This window comes from Primulina eburnea, chromosome 4 (genome assembly GCF_022965805.1).
Source record: "Primulina eburnea isolate SZY01 chromosome 4, ASM2296580v1, whole genome shotgun sequence".
NCBI classification, from domain to species: Eukaryota; Viridiplantae; Streptophyta; class Magnoliopsida; order Lamiales; family Gesneriaceae; genus Primulina; species Primulina eburnea.
The window spans coordinates 37,618,788-37,635,813 of NC_133104.1; the positions used below are offsets into that span (position 1 = coordinate 37,618,788).

At 34.1% G+C, this 17,026-nt stretch overlaps 1 protein-coding gene across 1 annotated transcript; it reads right to left on the reverse strand.

Annotated features, from left to right (window-relative positions):
* Positions 1 to 6,294: 6,294 nt before the first annotated feature.
* On the reverse strand, positions 6,295 to 8,471 carry LOC140831091 (uncharacterized). Its single transcript, XM_073194863.1, has 6 exons — positions 8,209 to 8,471; positions 8,070 to 8,129; positions 7,653 to 7,806; positions 6,986 to 7,083; positions 6,824 to 6,889; positions 6,295 to 6,623 (listed from the first exon to the last, which is right to left on the reverse strand). Exons 1-6 carry the CDS (start codon positions 8,335 to 8,337, stop codon positions 6,585 to 6,587), a joined length of 546 nt encoding a protein of 181 aa, XP_073050964.1. The 5' UTR covers positions 8,338 to 8,471; the 3' UTR covers positions 6,295 to 6,584.
* Between the last annotated feature and the right edge of the window lie 8,555 nt (positions 8,472 to 17,026).

A 17,026-nucleotide genomic window follows, 5' to 3' on the forward strand; every position in this document is an offset into this window, starting at 1 on the left:
ATTCCAAATATTGTGAATTTACCACATGTGCAATCACACGTAAAAATGTTGACAGCTTGTACGTGATGTTGACGACCTGGTCTTCATCATGTCGCGACAGATGATGTTTTATCCATTTGGTCAAATTTTACTACTCGATGTTCAATTGACTTTTTTGACCACATATCAAATTTAGATTATGCATAGTAGGTCCATGGTTGATTTTTTTCCAGCATCTTATCACTTCGCGCTCACCGTTGAATGAAATAGTGCACGCATCGCTGTAAGGTCATATCTACTATTGCAGTTATTGGAAGACGTCGCACCCCTTTCAACACACCATTAGTACACTCAGACATGTTCGTTGTCATTATCCCTCGTCTCCATCCACCATCATGAGCCAATGATCATTTTTCTTTTGGAATGTTTGACAAATACGTGAAAGCTGCTGCATTATTTGCTCTAATTGTCTCCATTGTCGCATCAAATTTTGCTACTTGGTGTTGTATCCCTGCTTCCCAACATAAGTTTTTTAAATGAATGTTTTTGAACTTACTGTTGAAATTAGAGCAAACATGCCTCAAACAGAAGCGATGAACACCACGAGGAGGCTTGAAGTCAGGGAGATCTTGCACTACGCTTGTTATACCCGCATGTATATCAAATATAAGGCACACACCACTACACCCTCTGGTAACATATCATGCAACATTACCGAGGAACCAATGCCAATATTCATAATTTTCTTTATCAACAAGCGCAAATGCTAGCGGCAAAACCTGGTTATTGGCATCTAATGTTACTGCTATGAGTAGTTTGTGCTTATATTTGGTGTACATATGGATACCGTCTAAACTAATTACGTTGCGACAATGTCGAAAACCATCTATACATGGTCTGAATTCCCAAAACACAAAGTTCAAAACTTTATGTAGTTGGTCATACGATCGAAAATGCTTCCATTCTACAACAGTTCCTGGATTGTGCTTCGACAAAGCTCTCATATATTTAGGAAGAAAAGTTACAGAGATTTCCCATGTGCCATAGACTACCTCCACCGCACGTTTCAAGCTCTGTCATGCCTTAGCATACGATATATCATACTCATATTTTTCTTTAATACATTCTCGCACATATTTGATCTCGTATGCAGGATCACAACGCACGATTCCCAAAACTGTATTGGCTATCATGTTTACGTCAAAGTTGTGGTGATCTATACCGACTTGGGTAGACATGCATGTGTGATCATCACCATATTTTGTGATCATGAAGTAGGCAAGTAGCCTAAACTTTTTTTCAACGATGCTCGAAGTCCTCACCCACAATTGCCACCTTCAGACCAGTTCTTGTATTTGACCTTCCAAATTTTCCGAGAATTTTGGACAACGATATATTCACGTCTCAAAACCCGAACAAAATAAACCTTCACTGAAGCTATTAAATCATTTTTGCTCTTAAAAACCATTTTTACACCGGAGCCTTTCAGGATTGTAAAAGTTTGTTCGTGATTCAGAAGGAATACCAAATGAATCTGAAATTTGTTTGTCATAGACTTCATTGAAAAATTGGGGAATTTCACGTAAATGTTGCTCATGTGCAATGGGAATGTTCTCTGTCAATGATGCTCCAGACATTAACACACGTGCCGATTTCCCTTCATTTGCATTGTCAATGTAATGATCATCTTCTCCGTCACTTAATGTAGCATACAAATCATCATCGCTATTCATTACATGATGCAAACTGTCCCCAAATAAATCATCTTGCTCAGGCATGTGTTCCGTGATTGGGGCGGTAATATTTGCAGCCCCATCAGAACTATCAAAATGTCTGACATTTGTGGTATTTTCTTCATCAGCACATAAATTTAAATCCAATTGACCTGTTCTACTAGAACCCCATGCGATATCAACTCCTGATGGAACCTTGATATGATGATCCAAACCCCCTGAAGTAAAATCCCATTCTCGTGTTCTGTTCATCCCCCATGTATAGTCTTCTTCAGTGTGACCCGTGATATGGTGATCCCAAGGACCAGTGTCGATCACAGAGTATGTCTGAGCTGACTGTTCATCGGCGTGATACATAGAAGGTCCCGCTTCATTTAAACCTAATGTTTCCAAACCTTGCGTTATTACCGGCATGACTGCATCAAAATTGTAATCACTTACGTTCTGTAACACTGGCGATGAATCAACATACAAGTACATGCAATCCAATGTCGGCAACTCAAACATAATTGTAGTTTATCGTCATCTGTAATATAGACATGTTCTTCAATGTAACGAGACGACGAGCTATAACAATATTTCGTTGACAATTTGATGCAGAATTTTGATTGGTCGATCTCCAGCTTGTGATGCACATAATTCACCGGTTGGGAAAATGTAGTAGACCGAGGGATTTTGGGCCTGGTTGCGGGGATACTATATCCAACCCTAGTCACCTACATAAAGTAAGGCCCTCACAGTATCAATTTCTGCACCGAAAACTATGACATAATGTATACAATCATAACAAAATTTAATTATGAATTTATTACACATATAGTAAAACTATGACATAATGTATACAATCATAAAAAAAGTTCAAGAATCACTTACAAGTTTTTTTCGTTTTTATTAAAATTTATATTGTCAAATCAATTTAATTAAAATTTATATTTAATAATACCAATGCTTTTTTATAATAATAAAAAAAATTATTATGACTTATATAAAAAATTTAGAGTTTTAAACATGTGTAATTATAAGCCGCTAATATTTAAAATGTTTAGTAGTATCCTTAATAAGCAATAATACGAGATTTAAAAGTTTTTAATTTTTGTATAAAAACTAGAGATTAAATTAAAATTAGACACCTTATTTATTTTTTTATAAAATTTTTAATTTAAAAAATCGTGATGTTTTATAATAATTTTTTAATATAAAGTGATATAGTCATTTACACTTGGTGAGATTGAAATTTTTGTGTGCTAAGTAGATTCACGATAATATAGTTTTGTTTTTCAATAGTTGATTATCGAATAAAAATAATTAAAATTTCATATGTTACGGTTGCAGCCTTACTCCAGATTTTCACATTTAAAAAATGAATTCTAAATTTCATAATATTAATTGTTTCAAGAATAACATTCATTCAAACAAATTTAGTTCAATATTTCAACGAACAATAAAAAATATAATGAACAAAAATAATAACGTTACCTCTTAAGAATCCCTCGTATGAAATAAATGATAAAATCAATAAACAATATAATAATCTGTAAATGTTAAACATTCTTATAACAAATAAATTATAAAACAACATTAATTCAATAATATAAAATAAATTAATATTTGACAATTCTCGATAACAAATAAGTTATAAACACAACGTCCGACCGAAAAAGAATTTAACTAACCAAAAATGTGGCGGAAAAAACGGAGCGAGAAGGAAAAAAATTTGGGCGAATGAATCAGAAGAAAAGCTGAAATATTCGAAAGGCTCGGTGTATGTGTATGTGTTTGAAAGACTCGGGGCAATTAAATAGAAGGGGAAAGGTCAGCCAGAATCCGTGACCCCCGTGATTATTATTTTTTTTAATTTTTTTTAAAAAAATTAAGAATCTGGAGCAGCATTGCACGGATTATACTAATTTTACAATCCTTTTCACTTTGCAACATTTTTAGAATGTTTTTATTAATTTATAATATTTTTTTAAAAAAAGCCCAAATTCAGTACCATATGAAAATTTAAAAACAAAAACAAAATACTCTCGGCCCAAATTACACTTGTACAAGATCTTCCTAATTTCGTCAATAGTAAGAATTTTAATATTCAATTAAAATATTAAAAATATAGACAGTAAGTGTATATATTTTTATATAACATGTGGAAATAATGTAAGAACTAAAAAATCGTTACGATGGAAAAACAGTACTCTCCTCTCCATTCATTTATATTTGCATTTTTTTTATCTCCTTTAGTAATGCAAGCAAGAGAGCGTTTGTTTCACTTTGACGGGTATCTTGGATGATATGGTATGATGAGCTTTTATCAAGAAGCATGAGTTCGATCTCTCTCTGTTTCTATCATCTCAGCTTCGAGTCTGTCACATAAGATTTTTCTAGTTTGGTTTATTTGGTCACCGTAATTTGCAGTTCACTGGGTTGTTTATATTTATCCACAGTACACAAAAGATGGTGGCTACAGGTTCTCGTTGTTAAAAAAGATAAAAACTGTTTGTTTCAAAGGAGATTTTTTTTGTTGTTAAACTTTATATATTTTTTTTCCTAAAATTATATCTCTATTAAATGTATCTTTTTTTTGTATGATACTGCATTTATGAGAGATGATGCAAATCGACATCAAAAGGTGAAATAACTAATATAATTTGGATTAATATTCATTTCTTTAATTATTTTTGGTATGAATGTTTTATTTTGATACTAATTAATTATATAATGGAAAAAACTTGTGTGAGACGGTCTCACGGGTCATATTTGTGAGACGAATATCTTATTTGGATCATCCATGAAAAAGTATTACTTTTTATGCTAAGAGTATTACTTTTTATTGTGAATATGGGCAGGGTTGACCCGTCTCACGGATTAAGATCCATGAGACGATCTCACATGAGACTCACTCTTATATAATAACAGGCAGTACACATTTGTAAACGCTCATTATTTCCTGTAAAGCTAAGCCTGTGATAATACCGACGCCAATATTCATGTATCCACGTTCTGGAGTACTCTAATATGCAAGATTCAAATCCAAATCATTCTGAGTATATTGATCAATCAGAAATCCACTTGACCAAAAGAGAAGAAGACGATACGAATAATCTCGCAGAGAAATTCACAAGCAGAACCATTTATGATCCAATCTTCTCCACCATCCTCGAACCATTTCAATGGCTGCAAACGCTATCTTCCAGGCTAAACCCCACCTTCGTCCTCGGGGTATTAGCCCCACCTTCGTCCTCGGGGTAGTCCTGTTCTACGGCCTGATCAACCAGGGATTTCCATGGTCATTATTCAAAGTCGTGTCGGATTACTACTGGAAAGGAGTTCATAAGGTACAACCATCGGAGGCACTGCTCTTCATAGGCTTATACTACATTCCATGGGTGATGAAGCTTATCTGGGGTCTGCTGACAGATGTCCGTATTTCATCGTGTCCATTGTCGCCGGAGCATTTTGTCCTATGACGATTGCCGCTGGCAGCGGTGGCATTGGCTTTGGGTTGCTTGATGGGGATATCCGTAGGTGTGGCCAGGGCGGATGTGGTGATGGATGCGTGCATAGCAAGAAATAGCGTCAAGATAAGGTCTCTTGCTGCTGATATGCAGAGCCTTTGTGGGTTCTGCTCATCTGCTGGAGCTCTCTTGAGGTATTCAACCAGTGGGTTTTTGGTTCATCACGTTGGAGCTCAGGTCCGAAAAAGGTGAAGAAGTAGAAATTAGAAGTTAAAAAGGGAAATGGACAGTGAATTTCACATTTGCTGGTGTGTTTTGGCCTACTGAAACTGAGGATGCAAATGGTGGAGAATTTTGTTGATTGCAACATTTTTTCCTCTCCTAATTATGATTGCTATACTTTAAGAGTGTGTTTGGTTGAGTGGATTAAATAAGGATAGATTAATAGTCAAATATTTATCGTTAAAATTTTAAGTTGTTTTAATAATCATTTTGACCCGATTTAAGATCCAATTTTATGGATAACTATTTGATTAATAAAATTGGATCTTAAACCGGATCAAAATGATTATTAAAACATCTTAAAATTTTAATGATACATATTTGACTATTAATCTATCTTTATTTAATCCACTCAACCAAACACACCCTAAGAGAAATTACATCAGTCAGCTGATAAGATAAATCAGTTATCGTTGTAATTCCATTAATTGTACCTTTAATAAAATTTGATTTGAAGCATACACGCTTGATCAGTTATTTCCATTTTTGAAGTTGGATGGATAGACTTCCATCCTTCGAAATAAAAATGGAATAATTTAATGCATGGATGAGTTTATACATTATGTTTGTATCTACACTACTATGTAAGTTGCTTGAAATAAATAAATTTCGACAAAAGAGTTGGCATTTGGATTATAACTAATACAAGATATCTGCTCTATTTCACATACACGTTACCTATGTGACTAAAGGAAGATGTTTTGTATGCATGCTTATTTTTACATTTTCTGAAAAATTATGTGGGAATGTGAGTTTGATTGAATGGTATGGTAGACTGAACATGGTGCGGCATCGATACTGAGAAAACTTGTCAATAGTCAGACTCACAAGTCATCGCAACCCCGGGGTAAAATAAGCACACATTTTCCTCCGATCCCAATTGTTTATGCTACTGAAGAAGTGGTAGCACTATACAAAAATTGAAAGAAAAAAACACATAAAGCTATAGATAATGCTCTGGCCACGCAAACTAAGCATTTTTTAGATTGGTTTTTGGTTATCGGAAGCATAAATTGTTTTAAAACAATAACAAGTTGGACAACTTTCAACCAAAATGATCGATTAATACTTGTCAATCGCCCTCTTTCTAAGGCCATCCACTAAATCCATCGAATTTCAATCATGTCCGAAATCAAAGTTAGTAAAGCGGAATACCTCCACCAGAATACTCCACTTCCTGCCAATCAAAATAAACCCTTTTAGTTATTTTGGCACAGCAATATAACAATAACAAATCCCACTAGTAAAAGATTAAGTAGTAGAGGTAGCAGTAGATCTGTAATGTGAAACTTTTGATTTGTTCTGGAAAATTTATTCTGCCGTTCGATTTTCAAGAGCAAAATCATAAACTTATACGAGCATGTATGATCGTCGAACCTGAGCAGGAGGCATGGATGAAACCCAATCTGATACATGGGTAGGAAGAAGACCCAAACTATTGAGCTGCAAACAGAAAGATTGTTTTTTTTATATATTTTACAAATCTTTTGCGATGCAATGTGAAAATACATTGCTTTCAGTAAGGGTAAGAGAACAAACCTTCCAGATGCCCAGTAATAAGCCTGCCAAATTAAGCGCTATGAATACTAACTTAGGCACAATCAGGTCCACTTTATTGTCCTTGTAAGGCTCAAAAGCTACATATCCAAAAATGACAGTTAGCACAAAGTTTAATTAATTAATAAAAAATCACATAGTAGTGGAAACTTCTTTAGGTAACAGAATCAGGATTCAAGCTGAATCAGACTTCACTCTGATAATCAAAATAAAAAAAGAAATAGCCATTGATTGTGAAACCTTAGTGAGGTTTAAGAACATGTGAACTTACATAAAGGCAGTACATAGACAAAAAGGTTGACATGCTAAAACTCTGAGATACAATAAGAACTACCATGGTACACACAGATTGCAGCAGAAAAGATCATAATGACCATAAAAGAGCAAAAAATATATCCAACGCCTCGTCCATATATGCTTCAAACTTGCACAATAACCGAGAATCAAAAGGCACTTCGATAAAATATGCGCACATCAAGTAGTGATTAAAAACCAGGGCAACTTCTCAACAAAATATCTACAAGGAACCATTTACGGCTCAAAAACTGACAATTGAAAACATCACGAATGGCTTTATCAAATACACAAGCACAAACAGCAAAGGGAAAAGTGTGAATCGATGAAGAGTATGGATTTAGAACAATCTCACCTTTCCCAACCCCTCGGAGTGCATTGATGGGCTGGATAAGAGCTGAAAATGTTATACCGATGCTAAATAGATGAACCGTGCTTCCAGCCATCCACATCATGAAAGCCATCATGAGCAAGTTCTTGATCGGTGCTTGTGCAACCTCCCATGCTTTCTGTTCACATCAACCAGATAACAGTGACTTGTTGAGATTAAACAATAAAAAAATTCAGAGGTCAAGCCGAATTGCCAAAAATATTGAACAATACACAACTATCTTGCTTAATAACATCAACCACAGAAGTATGGCGATAAGAAATATATTGGTTCGGAGACCGGATTCAAATATATAAATTCTCAAAATATTTATGTAATTTTGTCCAAACGTAGATACCACAATTAACCTAGAATCCAATTAATATGGAGCAAAATACGAACCTGGGCTTTCCAGTTAGCTTCAGCGTCCTTCTTCTGCTTACTCACTGCCGCCGAATCATCCTACCCAACACAGCAAGAGATCCAAGTAAACAAAAAAGTAAAAATCTACAGAAACCAAATCCGCTGAATCGAGACACACCTGTTCCTGAGATGCGCGATTGAACCCCAAAGGATCAGGAATATCGCGCGATGAATTGGATGCAGAATTGTCCGTGAACTCAACGGCCCATCTGCGACCCGATCCCATTACAGCTTTGCCTTTGTCCATTGCCACACGATTGGTGAAAATATGAAGAAAATCAAGAATCTCACACACTCAGCGCGTGAAAATGGGGATGGGTACGCCGGCTGCAGGATATAAGATAATAATATTAATTTTTATTTCTCTCCAATTGGGGGACTTCTCCCAGCTTCGACTACTAGGTTAATGGCCCTGAACTAAAATCCGATGACGTTGGACTATAAAGCCCAACGGCCCAAAGGGGAATATATATAAATATACGGATAAGATTAAATGCGTATTTACGATATTCGATGAGCAATATCTGTTTTATTTATTTATTCAGTGACATTAAATATATGCAAAAACTTGTATGAGACGGTTTCACGGATCGTATTTTTGAGACAGATCTCTTATGTGGGTCATCCATAAAAAATTATTACTTTTTAGGTCATCCACAGTAGTATATGTATTTTCTCCAAATATATGCGGGTCTCATAGTCCACATCATTAATCAAATATTTCACTATTCTAATATCTCATGTTTCACAATCATATATCTCTCCAATCAAATATTTATGGATCTCACTGCACTTTAATTAATAGTTTATTTTCATTTAAATAAAATAACTTACAATTTTATAAAAAATATTAAAAATATTTCTGAATATTTTTTAATATCAAAAAAATATTTAAATGATTATTAAAATTAGAAAGTTTAATTAAATATATAAAAAAAATTTAAAAAAATATGAATAACCTGTTACAAATTTGTAACCGGTTATTCACTTTGCACACAAATCAAGAGACCACAATTGTGAATATTTGGTGGTGTCAAATATTTGGATGACATGGCACCCACAATACCCACTACTGTGGGTATCCTAATGCTAAGAGTATTACTTTTTATTGTGAATATAGATAGGGTTGACTCGTCTCACAGATTATGATCCGTGAAACGGTCTCAATGAGACTCACTCACAAATATATTTCTCTTATATAATCTCTCTCATATCAAATATGATACTTTTCAAAAAAAAAAAAAACAAGTATTAGTAAATCTCACGTGAAATTGTCTTTATATATGTAAGACGAATCGAATCGAATCGAATCGAATATCGATCCATACTTACATTGAAAACCGATATTTTTTACATAAAAAATAATATTTTTTATATAAAAATAATATTTTTTATATATCGAATCATGTCGAAAATATATCTCACAAAATTGAGATAGAAATAGCTTTTTAATATGAGTAGGTATCTTGTGTGACGATCTCACGAATCTTTATCTGTGAGACGAGTCAACCCTACCGATATTCAATAAAAAGTAATACTCTTAGCATAACAAGTAATATTTTTTCATTGATGACCTAAATAAAATATTTGTCTCATAAAATACGATCTGTGAGACCGTCTCACACAAGTTTTTACATTTTAATATAACTCGACGAGGGACGGGTAGATATCGAACTTGAAACATGTTTAATTTTTTGGTAAACCTGGTGGCGCTAAGTCAAGAGACCATGGCCATGATTTCTCAATTCTAATTTTTATCATTTAGAATCCCGTATCATTATTTAATATTAATTCCCAACTCATAATTATCAAAACATGATACATTTTTATTTTATAATTACTAATTTTTTCTTATATTAAAACTTAAAATATAGATAAACTAAATAAATACTTATTAAACAAAATTTAAAAAAATGGATAAAATATTTTAGAAGTCACAAATAAATTGATAAGGTATCGTTTTATCACTCGATGTCTTTTTGTATTTGATAGAGAATCCTCTTTGTCTACCATGTGTCTCCATTTATGTTAGGATCCCTCCCTCCAACTCGAGTGTTGTGTACAAGATTTGAGTTAGCTTATTTTGTTCAATCCAGTAAAAATTATGTAAGATATTTTACTTACTTGATTTTGATTCATTTTTATTTTTTGATATTAATTTATTTGTAAGTTCATGTATTGTTATAAAATTGAAATTTCTTTTTTAAAAAAACTTGTGTATGTGATTGATTAGAGCTTTTTTCTAGTTTTAATTATGATTAGTTATCCCTCTCACTTGGACTCTAGAGACAAAAGCTCGAGAAAAGTTAGAAGAGACTGATGGTAGTCGTTTTCTAATTTTTGGTTTAATTTAAAATCTGAAAGAATGGGAATTTAAAGGAGCAAGATATGATAACAAGTAGGTCTTTTGTGAGACGGTTTCACGAATCTTTATTTATAAGACGGGTTAACTATATCGATATCCACAATAAAAAGTAATACTTTTAATATAAAAAGTAAGAGTAGGTCTCATGTGAGACCGTCTCGCGGATCATGATCTGTTAGACAGATCAACCCTACCCATATTCACAACAAAAAGTAATACTCTTAGCATAAAAAGTAATACTTGTTCATGGATGACCCAAGTAAGAGATTCGTCTAACAAATATGACCCGTGAGACCGTCTCACACAAGTTTTTGCCAAAAAGTAATATTTTTCATGGATGACCCAAACAAGTGATATGTCTTACAAAATACGACCCGTGAGACCGTCTCACACAAGTTTTTTCTTATGATAACCTCGACAATTGTTTAAGGCACAATTTTATGTAATTTTTACATTTTTTGAATGGTTGATTTTTTTTTTTTAAGAAAAAATTGATTTTATAGGGTGCGTATCGATCAAGATTATAGAGGTGGAGCTTTTTCGTTCTCGTCCATATGAAATAAATGAAAAGATAATCGGATAAAATTAAGGGCAAATTTGCAATCACTTCCTTTTCTCATTCTCAATTTCTCGTTACTCCCCCATCCCCTTATTTATTTGTTTAAACTCTCAATTTTCTAAAATTTTCAAAAACATCCTTAATTCTTTGATTTTGGTACGTAGCATTGTTATACATATCGAGCATGTTCTTAAAGACATATAGCCTCAAGACATACGGCTACGCAAGGTTTCTAGCCTATATACTATACTCAAATAATCGATTTTTTTATAAGGCCCATCATGCTTCCGTATAATAAATTGAACAGTTTACCTTTTCGACTAGAATGCCACCGGGTTATATCCACCGAGTTTTACAGACTGCTCCTCACAGTCCAACCACACAATCACAACCGATGGTTTCTGACACAGACTCCTTCAGCAACACTTAGCACAATCCTGTTTCGTTTCCTACCTCAGGGTGTAGAGTAAAAAGCTCAATTTGAAAATAATATATGAGAGGGGCAAAGCCTTGATTCTTTTATTCAAACATACAAAATATTATTACATAGTAACCTCCTGTAGAGGAGGAGAAACTTACTTAGCTACTGATAGTAGCTGAACTTTCAACACACAAACTTTGAAAGAAAATATGTGGGGCTTTTAGCTCTTAATCGTTATTACAACACAATCTGATTAGGGTTAAGTAATTACAGCGGAAAACGAGTTTAAATTTTCTTTAAAATGAGCCCAAAACATGTCAACTGTAATTATAATACTAAAATAGTATATAATATAGTCTCGTCTCAACATGTCAGCATATAAAACAAGCCCACACATAATCCAGATCAAATACATACAAACAAACTCATAACCTCGGGACATGTCCTGGTATATAGATACATATACATATATACTGGGAAAGACAACGAAACCTCAAATCAACCATGACTCCGTCCAGAAGTACCATCTCCTGTCTCTTGATATCCTGAAGTACCTGTCATTGTCCACACACAAAGACAACAACAGCTCCCCTTGGGGGTGAGAAAAGCTACGTATGGAACAACCATCATATATACCACAGATATCTAAACAATGATATATGATATCCAATGCATGTATGTCGTGGAGGTATCAGGTCAAATGCCCATCCACTGAGCACATGTAAGAATCAATCGAATCGCTATCAAATCAATGCTCGAGCTGGCACACCAGCCTCAATCAGGGATACACGTATGATAGCATCGAAAAAGCGCCATCAAATCCCAAATCTCAATCAATCATCGGGGCCGCAAATGACTATGCTTTAAGGGTCATATAATACCAAACATAGCATTGTGTTCACAAACCCCAGAATCAAATCAAATCATATCAGAGTATCCAAGGATCATAGCTCAACGTGCATGTCATGTATCGATGTATGTATCAAACGATGTGTGTTAACAAAATATTTAATTTATACATCGATATTTCAATCACAATGTCATGTATGCCACATCAAGTCATCACATAAGGCATATAGACACTTATTCTCAATCAAATCAATCAAACATATATCATATGACACAGATACATGTCGTATGTTACTCGGTCGCAACATACCTCAATTCTTCGTTCCAGTTGATGTAGCTTGAAGATATCAGTATACTAATCTATCTACATCAATAACATATTAATTTCAATCAATAACAGCATTCAAAATCAATAATATAAGTTTCAACTATCTTTTGAAACTTTGAAAATTCATATCAAATTGAAATCATAACATAATTCAATTCCGACTTCGAATACGAGTTTTTTGTCGGTTATTCTATCACATATATGTATCTCAACTTCAGATACATGCTATTCCATCACTTCAATAAATAAATGTGTTGAAACTAGAAGAAACTTACCTCAAAAGGAAGCTCTCGACGCGAGGATTACGAATATATAATTTGTTTCGCATTTGGATAACGTTTCGAAGTGATTTCGTACGAAAGAAATCAATTTCCTCTCATTTCTCTCGAAGCTTCAGCAAGGAAATGAAGAAATATGTTCAAAAACTCATCCTTAGCACCTCTTAAATCGTGCACAACATGACACAATGCGCGGTGGCACCGAAACACGCGCGGCCTGTTCTGCCCCGCGCGCAGTTCTGCGTGGGTACACGCCTTGCTCTTTCTGAAACGCTATTTTAGGTTCCGAATTAGCTAAAGTGGTCAACATGAAAGTTGTAGATCTATATCTTGGATTTCATTTGCCACTGACCTCACTCAATTATCGGATGCGAGGGTTATGCTCATTCTCCCAAAATGTGTCAGTGCAGGAACTACAACGCGCACGATGCACTTCGGGATGATTTTGCCCTTATTTTCAAATGGATTTTGACAAAAATCAAGACACGAAATATTTAGTACTATGTATTAGCTTTCCAATGAAATTGGTCTCAAGTAATTTGGAATAATACTCAATTAATTATGCTAAAAACCGTAACATGTGTCACTTTTCTGTTGCGATTCAGCACACGTTTCAAACACAAATCAATTTCTAATACAATCTTTTATTATCACAACATATTTTCTCACTTCCATTGTCATGATATACATCATACACATAATCAAATGACAATTTCATGAATTATCGATAATCAATATAAGATTTACGATAATGCGATACACGGTCCTTACGTTTCTCCCTACTTAAAAATTTTGTCATCGAAATCTCAAGTGTCCATATATATATACATAACATTGGTAAACATATCGTACGTCACCAGTCATAGTACATATCAAAACTAAAATCAGTAAATGGATCATTATACATTGAATACAATGGAACATGTGGAATAGATTCAAACAAGTGCGGATATGATTCTCGCATCTTGCTTTCCAATTCCCACGTTGACTCTTCCAAACCATGTTGTGTCAATTGTACTCGAACTAACGGAATCAATTTATTACGCAATACTTTCTCCTTCCGATCCATAATGCAAACAGGTTGTTCAACATAGGAAAGAGAAGGATCAAGTTTAACCTCATCGGGTGCAAGTACATGTGATGGATCTGGTTCATACTTTTTCAACATAGAAACATGAAATACATCATGAAATACAGATAAAGCTGGTGGCAATGCCAACCGATAAGCAAGATCCCCAACTCGATCAATGATCTTATATAGTCCAACATATCGAGGAGATAACTTCCCTCGCATGCCAAATCGAACAGTGCCTCTGAAGGGAGATATTTTCAAAAATACTTTATCATCTTTTTGGAATTCTAAGGGTCGTCTTCGTTTATTCGCATGACTAGTTTGACGATCCTGAGCAGATTTCATCCGCTGTCGAATTAACTGAACCTTATCATTCATTTCCTGTATCATTTCAGGTCCAGTCAATTGTCTTTCACCAATTTCATCCCAGAATAACGGTGATCTACATCGTCTCCCATACAAGGCTTCAAATGGTGCCGTACCAATACTCGTTTGGAAGCTATTATTATAAGAAAATTCAACCAATGGTAAGGCATCTTGTTATTCCATTCTGAAATCCATCACAATCGCACGTAAAATATCCTATAATGTTTGAATTGCACGCTCAGTCTGGCCATCAGTTTGAGGATGATAAGCAGTACTCATAGCCAACCGCGTACCCATCGCTTCTTGGAAACTACCCCAGAATTTAGAAGCAAACCTGGGATCACGATCTGATACAATTGAGACTGGCACACCGTGCAGTCTCACAATATTCTCGATGTCTAAACGGGCCATTCTCTTATAAGGATAAGTTCGCTCATACAGATGACATTCTGCTTATTGGGAATAATGTAGAAAAATTGTCTACAGTAAAAAGTTGGCTAGCCAAGCAATTGCAAATGAAAGATTTGGGAGAAGCAAACTATGTTCTTGGAATTCGAATTGTTCGAGATCATACGAACAAGTTGTTGGCATTGTCTCAAGCTACTTATATGGATAAGATGTTGTTGTGTTATAGGATGCAAGATTCCAAGAAAGGTTATCTACCAACCTGACATGGAATCGTCCTCTCTAAGGAGCAGTGTCCTAAGACACCACAAGAAGTTGAGGACATGAGATGCGTTTCCTATGCCTCTGCAGTAGGCAGCCTTATGTACGCAATGATGTGAACTAGGCTGGACATATGTTATGCTGTGGGGATAGTCAGTCGTTTTCAGTCAAACCCTGGTTTGGATCATTGGATAACGGTTAAGAACATTCTCAAGTATCTTTGGAGAACGAGAAATTATATGCTTGTCTATTCAGGTGGAGACATTAAAATAGATGGTTACACTGATTCTGATTTTCAATCTGATAGAGATACTCAAAAATCGACGTCTGGATCAGTGTTTACTCTTGGTGGCAGTGCCATAGTATGGAGAAGCATCAAGCAATTCAATACAGCCGACTCGACCATGGAGGCCGATTACATAGCTATTTCTGAAGCTGCTAAAGAGGTTGTATGGCTTAAAAATTCTTATCTGATTTGGAAGTTGTTCCAAATGTGAATAATCCGCTCACTTTTTTGGTGTGACAACAGTGGTGCAGTGGCTAATTCGAAGGAACCTCGTTGCCACAAGAGATCGAAGCATATAGAAAGAAAGTATCACTTGATCCGAGAGATAGTGCAAAGAGGTGACACTTTTATTCTCAAAATTGTGTCTGCTGACAACTTGGCCAATCCATTCACCAAGACACTGCCTGCAAAAGTGTTTGAAAGGCATATGCTTAATTTAGGACTTAGAGACATGTCTCACATGCTTTAATGCAAGTTGGAGATTGTCGGGGATAGTGCTCGTAAAGAATTGAAATAAGATAATTTTTTAATGAAAGCGACATTTATGATTGAGAATGTTTGCATTAAAATGTTATTGTTAGAATATCGTAGCAAAATCTCTAGTTTATTGGATGTAATCATAATTTTAGTAGATATAAGAGTTATATATATAAGAGGATTAAAATTATAGATAATAAACTTAAATTAAGTCGTTGATGAATTAATTAAAATATAGATCTTTAATTAAAGCATCAATAATGCGGCTCATGAACATTATGAATGTAATAATCTTATTTGGATCGTCGATGTTGGGACATCTAGATGGGGGCATTTATTTATAATGTGATTATGTATGACTTGTACCGATTTAATTAGTCATTTCATAATAAATTCCGTTGTTACTATGAAATTCAATTTAAATCATAAAGATGATCATATATGGACAAATCTTAATCCTGAAGTGATTATAAACTCATGTTCATTTCAATATGATTCTTAAATTGCTTGTTTAAGGTTTGTGATTGCTCATTCTTAATACTTGCATTTTAGATTTATATTTTAAATGAATGGTTGAGAATATGAATTCACAGACATGGAATCCATTCCTTCTTGTAAGAAATAGAAAGACGATTCCCTCATTTGTTAAATCTGGAACTGAGTGATGGGCCCAACTAATTTATAATCAAGTTATAAATTGAACCACTCACTAGCGAATTAATGGTAAATGAGGATAATAAGTAATTAAAGAGGTAAACGGAAAATTCTTAGCTTCAGTTACAAATTGTCTACGAAATATTAATCCATATGTAATGAATATATCAATGGACTACTCTATTTTGTAGAGTAAAATATTTCATAATGAAGAAAAGTGCAATTCCATATTTTTAGTGGAGTAATTAGGGAATTAATAAATTTATTAAATCAATTAAAGAGTTTAATTATTTATCCAATTTATTGGAGCCTCTAATTATGAGTTCATGGTCCCCGATACACCTTTCCAAATTAATGACGAGCTAGAAATGTAATTTAGAAATCACATGGAAAATTGTTTCTATAACTTCAAATGCTTGAGATAAATATAATTAATTATGATATATTAATTATATTAAAATTAAAATATAATTATGATATAATTATAGATTTGGATTATTATGATAATATTCAAAAGATTATGATAATATCTTTAATTTATTGTGAATAAAATTTAGATTTTATTTGCTATCTGAAAATAAGTTAGAATAAGATTCTAATTTATTTTGATAAGAT